This window comes from Phyllobates terribilis, unplaced genomic scaffold (genome assembly GCF_046119375.1).
Source record: "Phyllobates terribilis strain yellow unplaced genomic scaffold, ASM4611937v1 Scaffold_4__5_contigs__length_816908805, whole genome shotgun sequence".
In the NCBI taxonomy this organism is placed as follows: Eukaryota; Metazoa; Chordata; class Amphibia; order Anura; family Dendrobatidae; genus Phyllobates; species Phyllobates terribilis.
In genome coordinates, this window is record NW_027362764.1 from 363598058 (window position 1) to 363618779 (window position 20722).

The 20722-nt window shown below is 43.9% G+C and overlaps 1 protein-coding gene across 4 annotated transcripts in view; it reads right to left on the reverse strand.

Moving 5' to 3' along the window:
- The window catches only part of LOC141265406 (uncharacterized), a 124645-nt gene extending 104456 nt beyond the window's left edge, over positions 1 to 20189 (reverse strand). For 2 of the 4 annotated variants that reach the window (XM_073678462.1, XM_073678459.1), the window contains exons 1-3: positions 20027 to 20189; positions 15974 to 16050; positions 7674 to 7742 (exon numbers count right to left, since the gene is read on the reverse strand). In XM_073678462.1, the coding sequence (XP_073534563.1) occupies positions 7674 to 7742; positions 15974 to 16036 (132 nt within the window). In that variant the 5' untranslated portion in view covers positions 16037 to 16050; positions 20027 to 20189. The remainder of the gene's footprint in view (positions 1 to 7673; positions 7743 to 15973; positions 16051 to 20026) is intronic. The other 2 variants (XM_073678461.1, XM_073678460.1) reach the window with 2 other exon arrangements.
- Between the last annotated feature and the right edge of the window lie 533 nt (positions 20190 to 20722).

A 20722-nucleotide genomic window follows, 5' to 3' on the forward strand; every position in this document is an offset into this window, starting at 1 on the left:
ATATGTTAGGGGACAGTATAGAGACCTTGCCCGGGATTTGTTCAAAAGGAGGGATATTACGGTAACAAGAGGGCATTCACTAAGACTGGAAGAGAAAAGGTTTCAGCACCAGCATAGGAAGGGGTTCTTTACGGTAAGAGCAGTGAGAATATGGAATTCACTGAGACGGTAATGTCGGATTCACTAAACCAGTTCAAGCGGGGACTGGATGCTTTTCTAGATACCAGGCAGATTTCTGCATATACTTAAAAATAGAATAAAATAGTAGGTTGATACAGGGATTTATTCTGACTGCTGGTTTCAGAGTCGGGAGGGAATTTTTCCTCAGGTGAAGATTGGCTAAATCATTTGGGGTTTTTGCCCTCCTCTGGATCAACTTTAGCAATTACAGAACTAACAGGTCGAACTTGATGGACGCAAGTCTTTATTCGGCTTTACTAACTATGTAACTATGTAATGTAAAATTTGCTGGAATAATTAGCGAACGCCATGTCGCATTTGGAGAGCCCCTGATGTGCCTAAACCGTGGAAACCCACCCACAAGTGACACCATTTTGGAAACTGGACCCCTCAGGGAACTTATCTAGATGGGTGGTGAGCACCTTGAACCCCCAGGTGCTTCACAGAAGTTTATAACATTGAGCCGTAAAAATAAAATTTTCACATTTTTCCCACAAAAATGTTTTTCAGCCCCCAATTTTGCATTTTCATAAGAGTAATCGGAGAAATTGCCCCATACCATTTGTTGTGCAATTTCTTTTGAGTAAGCCGATACCCCATATGTGGGAGAAAACCACTGTTTGGGCGCATGGCAGGGCTCGGAAGGGAAGGAGTGTCATTTGACTTTTTGAATGTAAAATTTGCTGGAATAATTAGCGAACGCTATGTCGCATTTGTAGAGCCCCTGATGTGCCTAAACAGTGGAAACCCACCCACAAGTGACACCATTTTGGAAGCTATGCACCTCAGCGAACTTATCTAGATGGGGGTTCAAAGGGCTCACCACACAAGTGCTTCACAGAAGTTTACAACATTGAGCCATGAAAATAAAAATAAATAAAGTTTTCCTGCAAAAATGTTTTTTAGTACAAAATTTAGCATTTTCACAAGGGTAAGGCTGTGTGCCCACGATGCGTTTTTTAAGCGTTTCTGCAGCGGCAAAAACTCTTAAAAAATGCATGGTAGAAGGCCTGCCATGTTCCCCAATTATAATCCGCGTGGGCTGTGCACATGCTGCGGAAATTTCCGCTGCGGATTATCATTGTGGGAAAAAAAAGCAGCACTACCAATTATTTTGCGGAAGCGCCGCATTTTCGCCACCATTGACTTGCATTGAATCGCTTGCATTCCGCATCACTGGATCTGTAGATGCGGAATCCATGCGTTTCAATGTGCAGATGATGCCCGGGTCTGGAGGACAGGAGACTCTCCTCCGGACCCAGGTACCATAGAAACTGTAAAAAAAGAATAAAATAAAAAATATTATATTTACCTTCTGATGGCCCCCGGTCTCCTTCTCTTCACTTGCCGGCAGATCGCGGTGGACTGAAGGACCTGCGCTGACGTCATTTAGTCATGTGACGGCAGGTTCTTCAGTGTAGTGTACCGCGAGCTGCCGGCAGCCAGGAAGGAGCGAAGCAAGACTGCGGGGGCCATCAGAAGGCAAGTATAGATTCATATTTTTATTTAACATTCTTTCGGTCACACTATATAAATCCATGCCGGTTGCATGGATTTATATTGTGTGACCAAGTTGACAAGCACTTTCCAAGTGTTGCTAAAATCGCTTGGAAAGCGCTTAACCCACATGCGGAAATGAATGTGAAGAAAGCTTCACATCCGCATGTCCCTGGCAGGAAAAACGCATGTACAATCCGCATGCGTTTTTTTCTGCCAGGGAGATGCAAAAATGCTCAGGAAAAAATCCTGAGCATTTCTGCATCGTGGGCACATAGCCTTAGGCTGTGTGCCCACGATGTGTTTTTTTAAGCTTTTCCACAGCGGCAAAAACGCTGCAGAAACGCTTAAAAAAAAGCATGGTAGAAGGCCTGCCATGTTCCCCAATGATAATCCGCATGTGCTGTGCACATGCTGCGGAAATTTCCGCTGCGGATTATCATTGCGGAAAAAGAAGCAGCACTACCAATTATTTTGCAGAAGTGCTGCGTTTTCGCCACCATTGACTTGCATTAGAACGCATGGATTACGCATCACTGTATATGTAGATGCGCATTTCACGTGTTCCAATGTGCGGATGGTACCCAGGTGTGGAGGAGAGGAGACTCTCCTTAGGACCCGGGTACCATAGAAACTGAAAAAAAAAAAGAATAAATTAAAAAATAAATATGATACTTACCTTCTGATGGCCCCCGATGCACTCGTCCTCCCATGACGGTAAATCACGATGGACTGAAGGACCTGCGCTGACGTCATAGTCATGTGACGGGTCAAGCGATGCTGACATCGGCAGGTCCTTCAGTGCAGTGCACCGCAATCTGCCGGCAGTCAGCACCGAGCGAAGTAAGACTGCGGGGGTCATCGGAAGGCAAGTATAGATTTATTTTTTATTTTTTTACATTCTCTCGGGTCACACTATATAAATCCATGCAGGTTGCATGGATTTATATAGTGTGACCAAGATGACAAGCACTTTCCAAGTGATGCTAAAATCGCTTGGAAAGCGCTTGTCAACCCGCATGCGGAAATGCAAGTGAAAAACGCTTCACTTCCGCTTGTCCCTGGCAGGAAAACGCATGTACAATCCGCATGAGTTTTTTTCTGCCAGGGAGATGCAGAAACGCTCAGGAAAAATCCGAACGTTACTTTACCGGTGGTGGTGGAGCGGCAGAGGTGAGATGCAGCTGGAGCCGGGGCCTGTACCTGTGCTGGAGTGGCTAGTGTCGGGGGGTGAAGCAGAGGAGCCGGGGTCTGTGCCTGGGAAGAGCGTGTGCGGATTACGGTGGCCACAGCATCTTCCTGAGGCCGTGATCTACAGGAAAATGGCCGCCCGAGCAGGCGCATGCACCGACCGGCAGCTCCGGAGGTTGTTGGGCAAAATCTTGCGATACATGACCCCATCCATCTTCCCTTCAGTACAGTGCAGTCGTCATGTCCCCTTCGCAGAAAAGCACCCCCAAAATATAACGTTTCCCCTTCACAGTTGGGACGATGTTCTTAGGGTTGTACTCATCCTTCTTCCTCCAAAAACGGCGAGTTGAGTTAATGCCAAAGAGCTCAATTTTTGTCTCATCTGACCATAGCACCTTCTCTCAATAACTCACAGAATCCTCCAGGTGTTCACTGGCAAACGTCAGACGGGCCTGCACATGTGCCTTCTTGAGCAGGGGGACCTTGCGGGCACTGCAGGATTTTAAACCTTTAAAGGCGTAATGTGTTACCAATGGTTTTCTTGGTGACTGTAGTCCCAGCTGCCTTAAGATCATTAACAAGTTCCCCCCCGTGTAGTTTTAGGCTGATCTCTCACCTTCCTCATGATCAAGGATACCGCACAAGGTGAGATTTCGCATGGTGCCCCAGATCGATGTCGATTGACAGTTATTTTGTATTTCTTCCATTTTCTTACTATTGCACCAGTTGTCTCCTTCTCACCCAGCGTCTTAACTTATGGTTTTGTAGCCCATTCCAGCTTTGTGCAGGTCTGTGATCTTGTCCCTGACATCCTTAGAAAGCTCTTTGGTCTTGCCCATGTTGTAGAGGTTAGAGTTTGACTGATTAATTGAGTCTGTGGACAGGAGTCTTTTATACAGGTGACTATGTAAGACCGCTGTCTTTAATGCAGGTAACGAGTTGATTAGGAGCGTCTAACTGGTCTGTAGGAGTTAGAACTCAATGGTTTGTACCGGGGGGGAATCAAATACTTAATTATTTTGGCATTTTGCTGTGAGAATTATTTAATTTATACAATGTGATTTTCTTGATTTTTTTTTTGGATATTCTCTCTCTCAATGTTAACATTAGCCTACCCTTAAAATTATAGACTGTTCTCGTCTTTGTCAGTGGGCAAACTTACAAAAACAGCAACGGATCAAATACTTATTTCCTCCACTGTATGTGGCTGTACAGTACGGCTTAGCCACACGGCGAGACTCGGGAGGGATGGATCGCTTTTTGCCTCCTGGAGCGCAGGTTTTCCTAGAATAGTTTACGGATTCTATAGAGACCCTACGTGCTAGAAGAGCAGAATCCCCCTCAAGTAATCCCATTTTGGAAATTATACCCCTTTGTGAATTTATCTACAGGTGTAGTGACGATTTTGACTCCATGGGTGCTTTCTAGAAACAAGCACAGTAGATGTTGCTAAGTGAAGATTGCAAACTGCCGTTGTAGTGACCAGTACATTATGCCCAGATCGTTCTTCTGGAGATATGCACCCATAAATTAGGCAGGATCTCATTGCTACAGGAATACCAAACATGTAGACTTTAACTGCGGTTTAGACACACACACTGGAGCGCAGAATGGAGGGGGACATTTGGATTTGGGAGCCAGAATTTGCTGGATTTCTTCTGGAGGGCGAGGAGCCATTTAGTTTTTCCAGAGCCTTTGTGCCATCAGTAATTTGGAAGCCCCTATATTATTAACAGATGACGGACCCGAGTGAATGGAGTTTAAGCTTTTATTGGGAACATTTTGGATCACGTTTTCCTGCGCTCTACGCTGAGCACTTACATCAGGGTTTCCATCTAAATCTCCGAGTGATGTGATTTAGATGAAATCCCAAAGGGATCCATTCACTATAATGAGGCAGAGTTAGTCTGGACTCAGTCTGGCCTCTGTTCAGCCTTGGGCTTCTCTTCAGAAGTGCACAGAACTGTGGCCGACGGCACTTTTATGCACGCCTCATAAAAAGACGGACACAGTGGGATCAGAGGTCGTAAGGCGTCCACAGTGCCTCGATCTGCCTCATTACAGGGAATCTTCCGCCGGTGGTTCCGTCTTAATCACATATTTCAGAGATTTAGACGAAAAACCCGGCTTGAGCGCTCAGCGCAGAGCGTCGGATAAATGTGAACCGAGCCTTACTGCAATCTTTGGGAGGCAGACTGAATAAATCAACAGCAGGTGAAGAATTGGTTTTATATATTTTTTTACGCCTTTCCTCGTGAGGTATAAGTGATTAGACGACTTTATTCTTCGGGTCGGTGAGATTACAGCGATACCAGATTTATATGATTGACAGCTGTCACACACTAAAAGACAGTTTTTATTGTAAAAACTAGTTTTTGCATTGCCATATTTTGAGAGCTATAATTTTTCTATATTTTGGCCGACAGTCATGTAAGGGCTTGTTTTTTGCAGGACAAGTTGACGTATTTATTGGTACCATTTTCGGATACGTGACATTTTTTGATCGCTTTCTATTCCGTTTTTTGGGAGTTAAAACATGAGTAATTTAAGGTCTGAAAGCACGGTTTCTTTTTTAGTATTTTGACGCTTTATCATTTGCTGCAAATAAATACATTTTTAGCTTTGAATTTCAGAGACATGCTGTCAGTAGTTTATAGACTAAAACAACAATGTACATTTTACTCAAAAATATACCTATAAAGAGAAAAATTTGAGAAACTGAAAATTTTGCAGTGGTTTCTTAATTTTTGCCAGAGCTGTATATGGGAGACATTCATTTATGGTGTTGAAGTATGAGGACAGTGAATCTAGTCATGCTAACCTATAAATCCTGCAGTCAAACCTAATAGATATGATGCACAGCTCCGTAATCCTTCAAATGTAAGAAGATCTGCTCCATTCACATTACTGTAGATACCAAAGGTGCTGAGGTAAAAAGAAACTGCTCACACTTCTGTGTGCCCTGTCTGTCTGAATAGCAACACAAGTATCTGCAGGTCACAGTAAAGGAGTGTCCTACTGCACAGGCTTCTGTTCTAACAGATAACGGCCATTTTAATTCTATAGTGATTACCTCTCCAGACAGAACCATTGTAATTTGCAGATTAAATGTATTTAAGAATTAGTTTAGGACAACATTTCCTTCCTTTGCCAGAAACCCTTATTAACCATTTCAAAATCGCCAACATTAAATATAGGTCGTCGCTTGCTGGGCTTTGCATAGGGACATCATAAATTTATGGTGGGCGGTCATACAGGGATAGGGTCCGGAATACCGGTGCTAATCTCCAGCTACATCAACACCTGATTGACTCCGGTCTGTATGATATTACCTCCATATAAGCCCACTTCTGACTGTCTTACCTTCTAGATGCCGCAAGCAATAGTGATGGCGGCATTTAGAAGGTTGTGAGGAGGAGTGGGCTCCCTCTCATTCTATCGGCACCAAATCACAAAAAGATTAACTACAACAAACATGCATTTTTATGGAAAAACATAATGTATACATATCTGGCATTGCCATGTTCAATATAACTGGCACACTAGTTAAAATGAACACCATAAATATATATATATATATATATATATATATATATATATATATATATATATATATATATATATATATATATATATATATATATATATATATATATATATATATATATATATATATATATACATACATACATACATACATACATACATACATACATACACACACGTTTTTTCATCATACTGCCAAACAAAATGTGGAATAAAACGAGATAAAAAAAATCGTATGTTAACAGAAATGGTATCCTTGAAAAGGTCATCTTGTCAACCAAAATCAAGCCCCCAAGTCATATTAAAAATAAAAAGCTAATAGCTCTCAGACTACAGTGATGCAAAAAATGAATTATTTTTTCTGTAAAGTTATTCTTAGTGTGTAATAGCAGCAAAACAAATATATACATACACACACACACACATACAGTAAAGACCAAAAGTTTGGACACACATCATTTAAAGATTTTTCTGTATTTTCATGACTATGAAAATTGTACATTCACACTGAAGGCATCAAAACTATGAATTAACACATGTGGAATTATATACTTAACAAAAAAGTGTGAAACAACTGAAAATATGTCTCATTCTAGGTTCTTCAAAGTAGCTACCTTTTGCTTTGATGACTGCTTTGCACACTCTTGGCATTCTCTTGATGAGCTTCAAGAGGTAGACCTTCTATCATGCGTTTTTTAAGCGTTTCTGCAGCGGAATTGGGCACACAGCCTTAGGAGAAAGGAGAAGTCTGCAACACAAACAGCTGCGAGCACATACCCCATCACAGAATTTCCATGCTGTTTGTTCGAGACAGCCATGCCAGACACACACAGACACACAAGAAGAGCTATAGGCTGACAATAAAAGCAGTTTTTGACCATTTAAAATATGCCTGATGGGGATACTTATGCTGGCAGAAAAATCAATACACCCGTTGAATAAGCTTTTAGATTGTTTGAGCATCGATTACTAGCCTTATTATATGAGCCAATAATCATATGAATCCCATATGAAGCTCCATTAAATAGGCCATTCATTACTCATAGGGACACAGACATGCTCGTCTAGGTATGGATGGTGGAGGCTGGCTGTGCGATGGCACAAACAGTTTGTTATGGGGAGATGGCATTTTTATGCCTGGCATTTTAAGAGAGATGTGAGCACGCTGTGACTGACTCTGATATAAAGTGGCTGGGGGGCACTTTTGAATATAATATACAACATGAACAACAAATTACTTTACCATCAAAGGTTCTCACCTTTTTGTGCTTGATGCCCAAAAAGTGAGTTTGAAGATTGAGTGCTGACGCACAAGAAATGCTGCACAGCTGTAAGAAACAGAAGAATGCAAAACATTAGTTACAAACACTTTTTACAAATCAAATAAAAAACCTTAGCAAACAGTTCATTAAAGGGAAGCTGTCAGCAGAACTTTGCTATGCAACCTGAGAGCTGCATGATGTTGGGGCAGAGACCCTGATTCCAATGCTGAGTCAATTCTGGACTGCTTGGTGCAGTTTGGATAGAATCCCCATTTTTTCTGCTGCAGATGTAGCAGTGGCCAGAACGCTGAGCTATGTATAACCTCACCCACATGCCTGATTGGCAGCTTCCTGTGTACACCGTGCTCTTTCATTAAGCTGAGAAGAAGGGATGGCTGACAACAGCCTGGCAGGTTTCAAATAATCTACACCCAGATGTGGGGTGAATTATAGCGGAAATCTCTGCCAGCCTTTAGCAGAGGCATAGTGCATTTAAGATGTCCCAAAGTTATTAAGAAGTGTGCACTTAATAATTTGGCAGATGTTCCCCAGTGGGCTTTTGTTTAAGATTGGCATATGAATTGCCAGCCTTTAGGAATCCCCCCTATGTCCAATAAACTAGTATTTGTAGCAACTACAGCAAGAAGCCCAGTAAGTGACAGTCCTGGAATTTGGGTGTCTGCCCCTATTTTACGCTGCTACCAGATAAGGGAGCATTAACTCTGGGATAGATTTCCTTTAAGGCTGTGTGTCCACGTAGCGTTTTTCAAGCGTATATGCTGCGGAATTTCCGCAGCGTAAACGCTTGAAAAACGCATGTATATCCGCACCCCATGGTCCCCAATGGCATTCCGCAATGTCAATGCCCATGCTGCGGATTTTTCCGCAGCATATATGCTGCGGTCAAAAATCCGCAGCATGTTCATTAATTTTGCGGAAGCGCAGCGGAATCAATGTGCGGATGGTACCCAAGTCTGGATGAGAGGAGACTCTCATCCAGACCTGGATACCAAAGAACCTGTAAAAAAAAGAATAAAATAAAGTTTATACTTATCTTCCGATGTTTTCCCTCCGTCGCGCTGTTGTCTGAAGGACCTGCCACGTCATTGAGTCATGTGACCCACCACATGACTCAATGACGTCACCGCAGGTCCTGCACACAACAGCGTGAGCCGCTCAAGACTCCGGACGGGGCAGAGGATGCATCAGAAGGTGAGTATAAAGTTTATTTTTTTATTTTTTACCATTCTGAACAAGTTGTCAAGCACTTTTCCAAGTGATGCTTGGAGAAGTGCTTGATAAACCGCATGCGGAAATGCATGCAAAGACGCCCCACAAACGCTTCTACCTGGCGGGAAAACCGCATGTAATATCCGCATGCGATTTTTCCGCCAGGGAGAAGCGTAAAAAATATGCTTCAGGTCCGCAACGTGGGCACATAGCCTAAAAGTTTTTATCGCTGATGAAAAATTTATTTATTTATTTATTTTTTTAAAAAAACACACATTACCTGTCCATAGGACATGAGATAGATGTGTTATCCTTAGGGACCCTACTGCTGTACACATCTACAACAGAGGTCCTAAGCCCCCCATTCCTTGTAACTGCACACCACTGGGAGGAGTTTCAATGTAGCAGTAGAGACACATTCACCCAGTTGCTCCTATTTATGTCTATGGGGTGATGGAGACAAACAATTACAGATGTCTGCTGCTTAGTTCAGTTTCAAATTCATTTAAAAAGGTAACCTGTCAGCCGAATGAGGCTTCCCGAATTACAGGCAGTGTGAATGAACCAGATTCTGGCTGCGTTATTGTAGCTGTGTGTGAGTCTTACTCTGAAACAGACATTTTAGGCAATGTTCCTATGAGGTATTTTTTTTAATGGTGCATATTTTCAAAAAAAATTAAGTAACCCATTTTACTTAAGGGGTGCAGAAAATCTGCAACATTAAAAACTCTAACAGCCTTAGGCCAGTTTCACACGTCCTGATATTTCCGGTACTGGAAAAACTAGTACCGGAGATACCGGTATCCGTGTGTGGCACACGTGTGGCAACCGTGTACCGCATCAGAATCACACGTACTGCCGCCTGAGAATTGGCGTTACAGTTGGCGCTGTTCCCAAGCGCCAGGTGCTGAACGCTGCCCTCATCATTGTCCCTTGCTCGCGCTGTGATCAGCATGAGCAAGAGAATGTTGAGAGTAGTAGTCTGAGCCCACAGTGTCCATGTGTAAAAATAAGAATAAAGTAATAAAATCCGTATACTCTCCTGTCCAGAGATGTCCCCCTGACACTGAGGAGCCGGGCAGAATAAGCCGCTCCAGCGAGCGGGGCCCTGCACTGAGCGGGGCTCACTGAGTGACAGGACACGGCTCCAGAACTCTGGGGCACGCTCACTGAAGTGGCTCATTCTCTCCTGCGTCAGCAGTCAGAGGATTACAGTGTGAAACATTTCCAGACAGATGAGTATAAGGATTTTATTATTTTATTCTTATTTTTACAAATGGACACTGCGAGAGCAGACTACTACTCCCAACATTGTCCCTTGCTCATGCTGATCACAGCGCGAGCAAGGGACAATGAGGAAGTCAGCATTAAGCACCCGTCGCTTGGGAACAGCGCCAACTGTACCACCAATTCACAGGCGCCGGTACGTGTCACAATGATGACACACAGATGACATTTTGTGGCCCATGCAGTGTGTAAAAAACTGACATGTCTACGTGTGGAGTACACGGACACACGGTCCATGGAAATACACTGACATGTGCGCAAACCCATAAATTTGAATGGGTCTGCGTGTGTAGGTGTTTCCGGTACGTGTGGAAACTGTCACCACACGTACTGGACACACAGACGTGTGAAAGAGCCCTTAGGCATGTCCGTTTTTGGCCGGCAGAAGAGATCACATGGATTCTTTCAAGTAAATGGGTTCGTGTAAACACGTACCGCACACAGATGCCATCCGTGTGACATGTACCGGCGCTTGGGAATCAGCAGTACAGTTAGCGCTGCTCCCAAGTGCTGAATGCTGCCCTCATTAAAGTTATCTGCCGGCGCTGCGTTCAGCACCAGCAGGAGATAATGATTAGAGTAGTAGTCTGCTCCCGCAGTGTCCACCTGTAAAAATAATGAGATAAAAAATCCATATACTTCCCTGTCCTAAGTGTCCCGAACTGTAATGCATGCGCCGGGCAGAATGACTCCTGCAGCGAGTGAGCCCCGAAGCTGCGCTCAGTGAGCGCTGTCCTGACACTCACTGAGATCAGCACAGCTCTAGGGCCGGCTCGCTGGAGCGAGCCATTCTCCCCGGCGTGATCGCATGGATTACAGCACGGGACACTTAGGACAGGTGAGTATATGGATTTTTTTTTTTTATTCTTAATTTTACAGGTGGACACTGCGGGAGCAGACTAATATTTTCATCATGGTCCCCTACTGGTGCTGGCAGGGGACAATGATGAGGGCAACATTCAGCACCTATCACTTGGGTACAGCATTAACTGCACCGCTGACTCCTGGGCGCCGGTACGTGTGCTCCTGATGTGGCACACACAGACACGGGTATCCCCGGTACTGGTTTTTCCAGTATTGGAAATATCAGGATGTGTGAAAGAGCCCTTAGAGAAAAACTTTGAAACTTCGGCAGGGAACTTTATGCCTGTGTCGACTATTCAGAGGCAAGATCCTGGTACATCATGGGTCCCCATGACCCAAAGGTCTCCCCCTGTGTGTATATAGAGTGCAATCAATGAGATGCTAAAAAGAGCTTTTTTTGGACACGACTGGTTTGTTTTAAAGTCAACATTGAAGTATTAACCCCTTTACAACCCAAGGTGGTTTGCACGTTAATGACCGGGCCAGTTTTTACAATTCTGACCACTGTCACTTTATGAGGTAATTACTCTGGAACGCTTCAACGGATCCCCCTGATTCTGAGACTGTTTTTTCGTGACATACTGTACTTCATGATTGTGGTAAAATTTCTTCAATATCACTTGCGTTTATTTGTGAAAAAAATCGGAAATTTGGCGAAAATTTTGAAAATGTTGCAATTTTCAAACTTTTAATTTTTATGCCCTTAAATCAGAGAGATGTCACACAAAATAGTTAATAAATAACATTTCCCACATGTCTACTTTACATCAGCACAAATTTGGAACCAATTTTTTATTTTTTTTTTTTAATAAGGAAGCTATAAGGGTTAAAAGTTGACCAGCGATTTCTCATTTTTCCAACAAAATTTACAAAACCATTTTTTTTTTTAGGGACCACATCATATTTGAAGTCACTTTGAGGGGTCTTTATGACAGAAAATACCCAAAAGTGACACCATTCTAAAAACTGCACCCCTCAAGGGGCTCAAAACCGCATTCAAGAACTTTTATTAACCCTTCAGGTGCTTCACAGGAATTTTTGGAATGTGGACGAAAAAAAATTAATTTAATTTTTTTTTTTCACAAAAACCCAATTTTTTTTTATTTTTGCAGGGGTAACAGGAAAAAATGGACCCCAAAGTTTGTTGTGCAATTTCCCCTGAGCACGCAGATACCCCATATATGGGGAAAAACCACTGTTTGGGCGCACGGCAGGGTTCGGAAGGGAAGGAGTGCCATTTGACTTTTTGATTGTAAAATTTGCTTGAATAATTAGCGGATGTGCCTAAACAGTGGAAACCCCCCACAAGTGACACCATTTTGGAAACTAGACCCCTCAGGAAACTTATCTAGATGTGTGGTGAGCACCTTGAACCCCCAAGTCCTTTACAGAAGTTTATAACATGGAACCGTGAAGATAAAAAAAATCAAAACTTTTCCCACAAAAATTATGTTTTAGCCCCAATTTTTTTATTTTCACAAGGGTAAGAGGAGAAAATGGACCCCAAAAACTTTTGTGCAATTTCTCCCGAGTACGCCAATACCCCATATGTGGGGAAAATACAGTGTTTGGGCGCACGGCAAAGTTCAGAAAGGAAGGAGCACTGTGAGACTTTTTGAACGCAAAATTGGCTGAAATGGAGAGCGGACGCCATGTCGCATTTGGAGAGCCCTGATGCGCCTAAATAGTGGAAACCCCCCACAAGTGACCCCATTTTGGAAACTACACCCCTCAAGGATTTTATCAAGGGGTATAGTAAACATTTTGAACCCAGAGGTATGACACAGAATTTGATGACATTAGGTCATCATATTGAATAAGTTGTCATTAGTCTTGAGCGTAAGTGCTCGCTACTTGAGTTTGCATCGGGTACTCGGGTATGCACCAAGTATCGCGGGTGCTCGAGTGACATGCTCGAGTCCCCGTCCGCATGTTTCACGGTTATTAGACACCCCAAAAAAAACCACACGGGGATCGCTCGTGCATGGCAGGCAATCCCCATGAGGTTTTTTTGGCCGCGAAGCATATGGGGCGGAGACTCGGGCATGTCACTCGAGCACCCATGATACTCAATGCATACCCGAGCACCCGATACAAACTCAAGTAGCGAGCACTTGCGCTCAACACTAGTTGCCATATCGTCATTTTTTATTTATTTTTTTTACTTTTGAAAAAAAACCAACCCTAACCCTAGCGTTTATTTTTTACGCCGTTCCTAGTGCGGTATAAGTGATTAGATGACTTTATTCTTAGTGTCGGTGCGACTACAGCGATACCAGATTGACAGCTGTCACACACGAAAGACGCATTTTTTTTGTAAAAACTAGTTTTTGCATAGTCATATTTTGAGAGCTATAATTTTTCCATATTTTGGCCGACAGTCATGTGATGACTTGTTTTTTGCTGGATGAGTTGACGTTTTTATTCGTGCCATTTTCAGATCGCTTTCTTTTCCGATTTTTGGGAGGCAGAATAAACAAAAACCAACAATTCAGGAATTGTTTTTTTTTATTTTTTATTCTGTTCTGCGTGTGGTAAAATTGATAAGGTAGCTTTATTCTTCGGGTCAGTACGTTTACAGCGGTACCACATTTATATCGTTTTTCTATGTTTTGGCGCTTTTACATAATAAAAGCTATTTTATAGAAAAAATTTTTTTTTTGCATTGGTTTATTCTGAGAGCTATAACTTTTTTATTTTTCGGCTGACGGACCTGTATGGCGGCTTGTTTTTTGCGGGACGAGATGACGTTTTCAGCGGTACTATATATATATATATATATATATATATATATATATATATATATATATATATATATATATATATATATATATATATATATATATATATATATATATATATATATATATATATATATATATATATATATATATCGTTGCTCATTGGTCCGGCAGCGGCCAATCAGCGCCGCGGGATTTCTGAAAAAAGATGGCGGCCGTTAGCGGCTCATCTGCGGGACAGAGCTCAGCGGCGATGCAGCCGGGAGATGACCGGCGCGAGGCGCTCATCTCCCGACCGCCGGCGCCGCTGACCTCCATGCGGCTAGGGTGTCAAGGGAGGACCAGGGAGCGGCGCTGTGGGTCGGGATACTTCTGCTGCGAGCGCCCGCTCATGTCCCAGGTTCTCGCAGCGGAAGTAGCCGCACAGGCAGCGCCGCTCCCCACCAATACGATTCGCTGATTGGTCACGGCGAGAGATCACTGATCTTGGCCCAAAAGTTAAACACCGCTGTGCTGATTGGTCGCGGACGCTATTTAAATGTGGCGCCCAAATGGGTGATTGGTCGCGGGCAGCACCCGCGACCAATCAGCGATTTTGAACACAAATGTCCGGACCTTAGTAACACCATGCGGCTACTGTCGGGAGATCAGCGGCTAGGGTGTCAAGGGAGGACCGGGGAGCGGCGCTGCCGGTCGGGATACTTCTGCTGCGAGCAGTCGCTCATGTCCCGGCTTCTCGCAGCGGAAGTAGCAGCACAGGCAGCGCCGCTCCCTGGTCCTCACCAATACGATTCCGCTCCCCGGTCCTCACCAATACCATTCGCTGATTGGTCGGGTGCGGAGACCGTGACCAATCAGTGATCTTGGCGCAAAATTTAAACACCGCTGTGCTGAATGGTCGCGGCCGCTGCCCGCGACCAATCACCGATTTGGGCGCCACATTTAAATAGCGGCCGTGACCAATCACCGATGTTGACGCCACATTTAAACACTGCTGTGCTGATTGGTCGCGGACGCCAGCCGTGACGAATCAGCGAGATTGGCGCCAAATTTAAACAACACTCTGCTGATTGGTCGCGGTGGCCGCATATATATTCTAGAATACCCGATGTGTTAGAATCGGGCCACCATCTAGTTTTTATTTATATTAGTCTTTTTGATCGCGTGTTATTCCATTTTTTGTTTGGCGGTATGATGATAAAGCAATGTTTTTTGCTTCGTTTTTTATTTTTATTTTTTACCGTGTTCACTGAAGGGGTTAACTAGTGGAACAATTTTATAGGTCAGGTCGTTCCGGACGCGGCGATAACAAATATGTGTACTTTTGTTTGTTTTCGTAATAATATTTATTGATGGGTACATTATATTTTTATTTTTGGTGGATTATTTTTTTTTAGGGTTTTTAAGATTTTTACAATTTTTTTTTACATTTTTTTTTTCACTTTCTTACAGTCTTTTTACTTTCTCCCACTATGGGACTTTTGCTTTTTTTTATTGTGATCGCCTGCATAGCACAGGAATGGTTCACCATCCCTGTGCTATGCAGGCAGTCAGCGCTGCACAGTGAGAAGATAGTTTGGTCATGCACTGCGCATGACCAAAAAATCTTCCTGCAGTCTGGTGACCCGGATGTTGTCATGATGACATCGGGTCATCATGGCAACATTTGGGAAGCCTCGGCAGACAGCGCTGAAGAGCAGGTGAGTATTGCGATCACCTCCCCCTTAGCCACCGCAATGCTGCGATCGACTTCTATCGCAGCATTGCGGGGTTTAATGTGCCGGGAGCAGTGCGGGACCGCTCCCTGCACATTGTCACAGCTGACACCTAGTACTATCAGCTGACACCCGGCGACGATCGCGCCCGCACAGCCTGTGTGCGTGTGTGATCGCCATGACGTACTAATACGGGTCAAGCTCTTAAAGCCCAGGGCACAGACGCGTATTAATACGTCATGGGCTTTAAAGGGGTTAAGGATTGTGAAAAAAATGAGATTTTGGTAAATTACTGGAATTCTGTTGACTAGTGAATTTTGGATGGTTTAAAAAACGAAAATCTGATATTAAGCACAAGAGCGCACAGAGTACAAAAAAATGCATTTTTAGAACATATTGCAACTCAACAGCAGAAAAGACTATTGGTAATGGATATTTGTAATAGAAAATTAACCCTTACATGGCAAAAAAAAGCAGATGCCTCAGGTTTGTCCTTGACCTTGCTCGAAGAAGATACCTCCATCTTTACTTTTTGTCCTAGAGAGAGAGAGAAAAAAAAAGAAATTATCACCTTTCTTGCAGATAGATTTTTAAAAAGTATTTTGTTTTAATAGTTTCGCTCTGAAATAGAAATCCATACTGGAGGTGGTGGCTGAGATTCGTAATGGTGTTACAATAGCACCTGTACAATGACATGTAATAGAGTGGCTAATGTCTGGGACACTCAATTATGAGGAAGACAAGAGAAACTGCTTGTTTGGCTGTTTATGTAACGCCCATTAACTTGGAAGGTTAGTTCTATCTACAAAAAGGTATGTGGGTATAATTGGGACATTTGTATAACACACACAAATACATGCAACTTTCCAGTTAACTGTTATTTAAGTTACCTTGATAATTAGGAACGATACTTGTTTATTAAAATTGTATTTTTCACTGCATGTTTGCCAAGGATAACAGCTAACGATGCAGCCCAGCAAGTGGCAGCACATGAGCAGGGCTCACAGGGACTTCTATTTAGCTTGGAAGCACTGCACTGAAGCCTGCTGAGGTGACTGGAGCTCGCTCTTAGCTCCTGAACCAGACTAGCTTCGGTGCTACTGAGCTGCTACGATCCAGCAGAGACTGCCTTATTCAGCAGCATCGGAGAAAGCACAGATTGGGCCAGCAGCACAATAATGCCGGTGATGCAAAAAGTCAATTACGCAGCAGTGCCCGCCTGACCTCCAGAAAGCAGGAATCTGAGAGGCTGAGGAAAGGTGCGATCCTGAAAAGCAATCAAGGGACAAACCTTTTAAAAAGGTTATCCAGCCACAATCATTTTTAGCAGCAGTGGACACATGATCAGCTGCAGAGAAAACCCAAAGACCAGCAAGGGACTGGGAAATAATTACATTCTAAGCTGCTTTAGAAAAAAGGTATAGCTACTAGGGTAACCGTACCTCCTGATGATGGGTGCCAGGTGAGGTGAGATTCTCACCCAAATGTTCACACTAATCTAAAGGGAATCTGTCACCACCTGGCACTTATCTGACCTCTAATATTGGCATACAGGTGATAGAAATATAAAGCTACAACAGGCGCCGGAAAGTCAGAGTAACTCGCCTGCGCACAAGATCCCTGCTCTACAATGAACATAGACAGCAGGAAGAAGTGAGCCTTGCGTAAAAGGTGAAGAGAGCAGGCGTGGGATTTGGCAGCGGCAACTGCATGTCATGTCATAGGGCACTGTGACATACAGGGGTGGGGGGAAACATTATAATTCACACAGGAGGTGGGGATTTCTTCCAGTCCCCGGGCCTGCAAGCATCAGAAACTAGACTGAATAAAAAGATATTTCACAGCAACAAGACCTCTAATATGAGGTATACAGGTAGGTATAGATTTACATTTCTATCATCTGCATGCCCATATTAGAGGTCAAATAAGTGCCAGGGGGTGACAGTATTTTGTACCCCAATTAAAGAGAATCTAACAACATAGTAGGAGACAAGGTCCATTAGAACACCCTCCTCTGTACATACAGTTAGGTCCATATATATTTGGACAGAGACAACATTATCACAATGAATTTTAAACAAAACAATTCAGATGCAGTTGAAGTTCAGACTTTCAGCTTTCATTTGAGGGTATCCACATTAAAATTGGATGGAGGGTTTAGGAGTTTCAGCTCCTTAACATGTGCCACCCTGTTTTTAAAGGGACCAAAAGTAATTGGACAATTGACTCCAAGGCTATTTCATGGACAGGTGTGGGCAATCCCTTCGTTATGTCATTCTCAATTAAGCAGATAAAAGGCCTGGAGTTGATTTGAGGTGTGGTGCTTGCATTTGGAAGGTTTTGCTGTGAAGTAAACATGCGGTTAAAGGAGCTCTCCATGCTGGTGAAATAAGCCATCCTTCAGATGCAAAAACAGAAAAAACCCATCCGAGAAATTGCTACAATATTAGGAGTGGCAAAATATACAGTTTGGTACATCATGAGAAAGAAAGAAAGCACTGGTGAACTCATCAATGCAAAAAGACCTGGGCGCCCACAGAAGACAATAGTGGTGGATGATCGCAGAATAATCTCCATGGTGAAGAGAAACCCCTTCACAACAGCCAACCAAGTGAACAACACTCTCCAGGAGGTAGGTGTATCAATATCCAAATCTACCATAAAGAGAAGACTGCATGAAAGTAAATACAGAGGGTTCACTGCACGGTGCAAGCCACTCATAAGCATCAAGAATAAAAAGGCTAGACTGGACTTTGCTAAAAAAACATCTAAAAAAGCCAGCACAGTTCTGGAAGAACATTCTTTGGACAGATGAAAACAAGATCAACCTCTACCAGAATGATGGAAAGAGAAAAGTATGGCGAAGGCATGGTACAGTTCATGATCCAAAGCATAACACATCATCTGGCATAACACATCATCTGTAAAACACGGCGGAGGCAGTGTGATGGCTTGGGCATGCATGGCTGCCAGTGGCACTGGGACACTAGTGTTTATTGATGATGTGACACAGGACAGAAGCAGCGGAATGAATTCCGATGTATTCAGAGCCATACTGTGTGCTCAGATCCAGCCAAATGCAGCCAAACTGATTGTCCATCTGTAGTATGAAACGACGACCAATGACCCAAAACATAAAGCCAAAGCAACCCAGGAGTTTATTAAAGCAAAGGAGTGGAATATTCTTGAATGGCCAAGTCAGTCACCTGATCTCAACCCAATTGAGCATGCATTTCACTTGCTAAAGACTAAACTTCAGACAGAAAGGCCCCCAAACAAACAGCAACTGAAAACCACCGCAGTGAAGGCCTGGCAGAGCATGAAAAAGGAGGAAACACAGCGTCTGGTGATGTCCATGAGTTCAAGACTTCAGGCAGTCATTGCCAACAAAGGGTTTTCAACCAAGTACTAGAAATGAACATTTTATTTACAATTATTTAATTTGTCCAATTACTTTTGGTCCCTTTATAAACAGGGTGGCACATGTTAAGGAGCTGAAACTCCTAAACCCTTCATCCAATTTTAATGTGGATACCCTCAAATGAAAGCTGAAAGTCTGAACTTCAACTGCATCTGAATTGCTTTGTTTAAAATTCATTGTGGTAATGTCTAGAAACAAAATTAGAAAAATGTCTGAACAAATATATATGGACCTAACTGTATATGCTATCAGTTAGTAGGCCTGGCAGAACTGTGCCCAGTCTGGTGCCTCTGAGTGCAGGCTGTACATTTTCTTTCTACATAAATGGAAGAGGCACACAGGCTGGCACCACACATCAACTTTGGCCATAATAAGGTCTCCATCTCGCAGCACATTGAAAGAGAATCAGGTTGCATTGCAACCTGCAACTTTGTGTGACAAGCAAGTCACATAAGTTAGCATTATTTGGATCTTTGCAGCTCCATGCCGTTCACTATACTGCGATGTAGCAGATCCCTGGCCGTGTGACCAGTTGAATCCAGCGGAACGAATCACAAGACAGGTTCCCTTCCTAGCGCATGACCTGTTGAGCTGGACAGGCCTTCTGCATAGGATTGACAGCTCCATGCAAAACTTATCCACAGTTCTAGCATAAAAAAACCTGAAAGACAGAACTCCAGCTGTAGGCCAAGTTCACATTGCGTTTAGATGCGTGCCGAGACGTGGCGACTAATCGGAGGCCTCTAATGTATGCTGTAATGTGGCAACCATCACTGCAGTCCTCTGGCAGAGTGTGTACAGCTGCACTACCAGAGTCAGACACCCGTGTGGTTACACCCTATGGTCACAGACGCAGACATATGGAATTGGTTTCTAGTGTGTGAACAGAGCCAAAGGAATACACATGTGTAATGCAGCAGCCAGACAAGGCCTCAGCGCTCAGCCTTCTACCTGTGAGCACATGCGCCTATGAAGGAAGGGTGTGAGGACGGAACACGCTACATAAGGCAGCAGTGCTCCGTGCACCCGACTACGACACACTACTACACGAGTAGAGGGCAGCCATTATCATTCACACTGGAGAGCCCTCACCGACACCACGAAGCCGAAGAGTCCTCAGCACCTGGCCGTCTAACGCAGAGCACAGGAACAGCAGATACAAGACCCGTGATCAGCGGCCTAAGCCTGCTTAGTCGCGTCTAGAATGGAGGTGCTCCTGTGAGGGGATGATGTCACCGGAAGGGGCGGGCCTCCTCATCCAGTCCTGTCCCGATATCAGGAAACATACAGTGTGCTGTGCCGAGACAGCTGTGCATGGTGTGTGTGAATGAGACCCTGAGCGAACTGAAGAGCAGCACAATGGAGCAGTGTGAAGAGGGGAATGAGGACTGTGTATTTTGGGGGGCGAAGAAAAATGGATGATGTTACTATCTGGGGCTCCACAGGGAAGTGGCAGCTGGTACTTGGGAATGGGGGCTTGCACAGGAAAGGGGTTGATGGTTTTAGTGTATGGTTGCATGCTGTGAAGGGGGTAATGGTACGTGCTAGTGCGGCATGCTGGAGGGCTATGCAGAGAATGGGCTAATGTCACTCACGTGGAGCTGTATGCTGATGAGCTGGGAAGGGGCTAATGTCACTCACATGGGGCTGTATGCTGATGAGCTGGGAAGGGGCTAATGTCACTCACGTGGAGCTGTATGCTGATGAGCTGGGAAGGGGCTAATGTCACTCACATGGGGCTGTATGCTGATGAGCTGGGAAGGGGCTAATGTCACTCACATGGGGCTG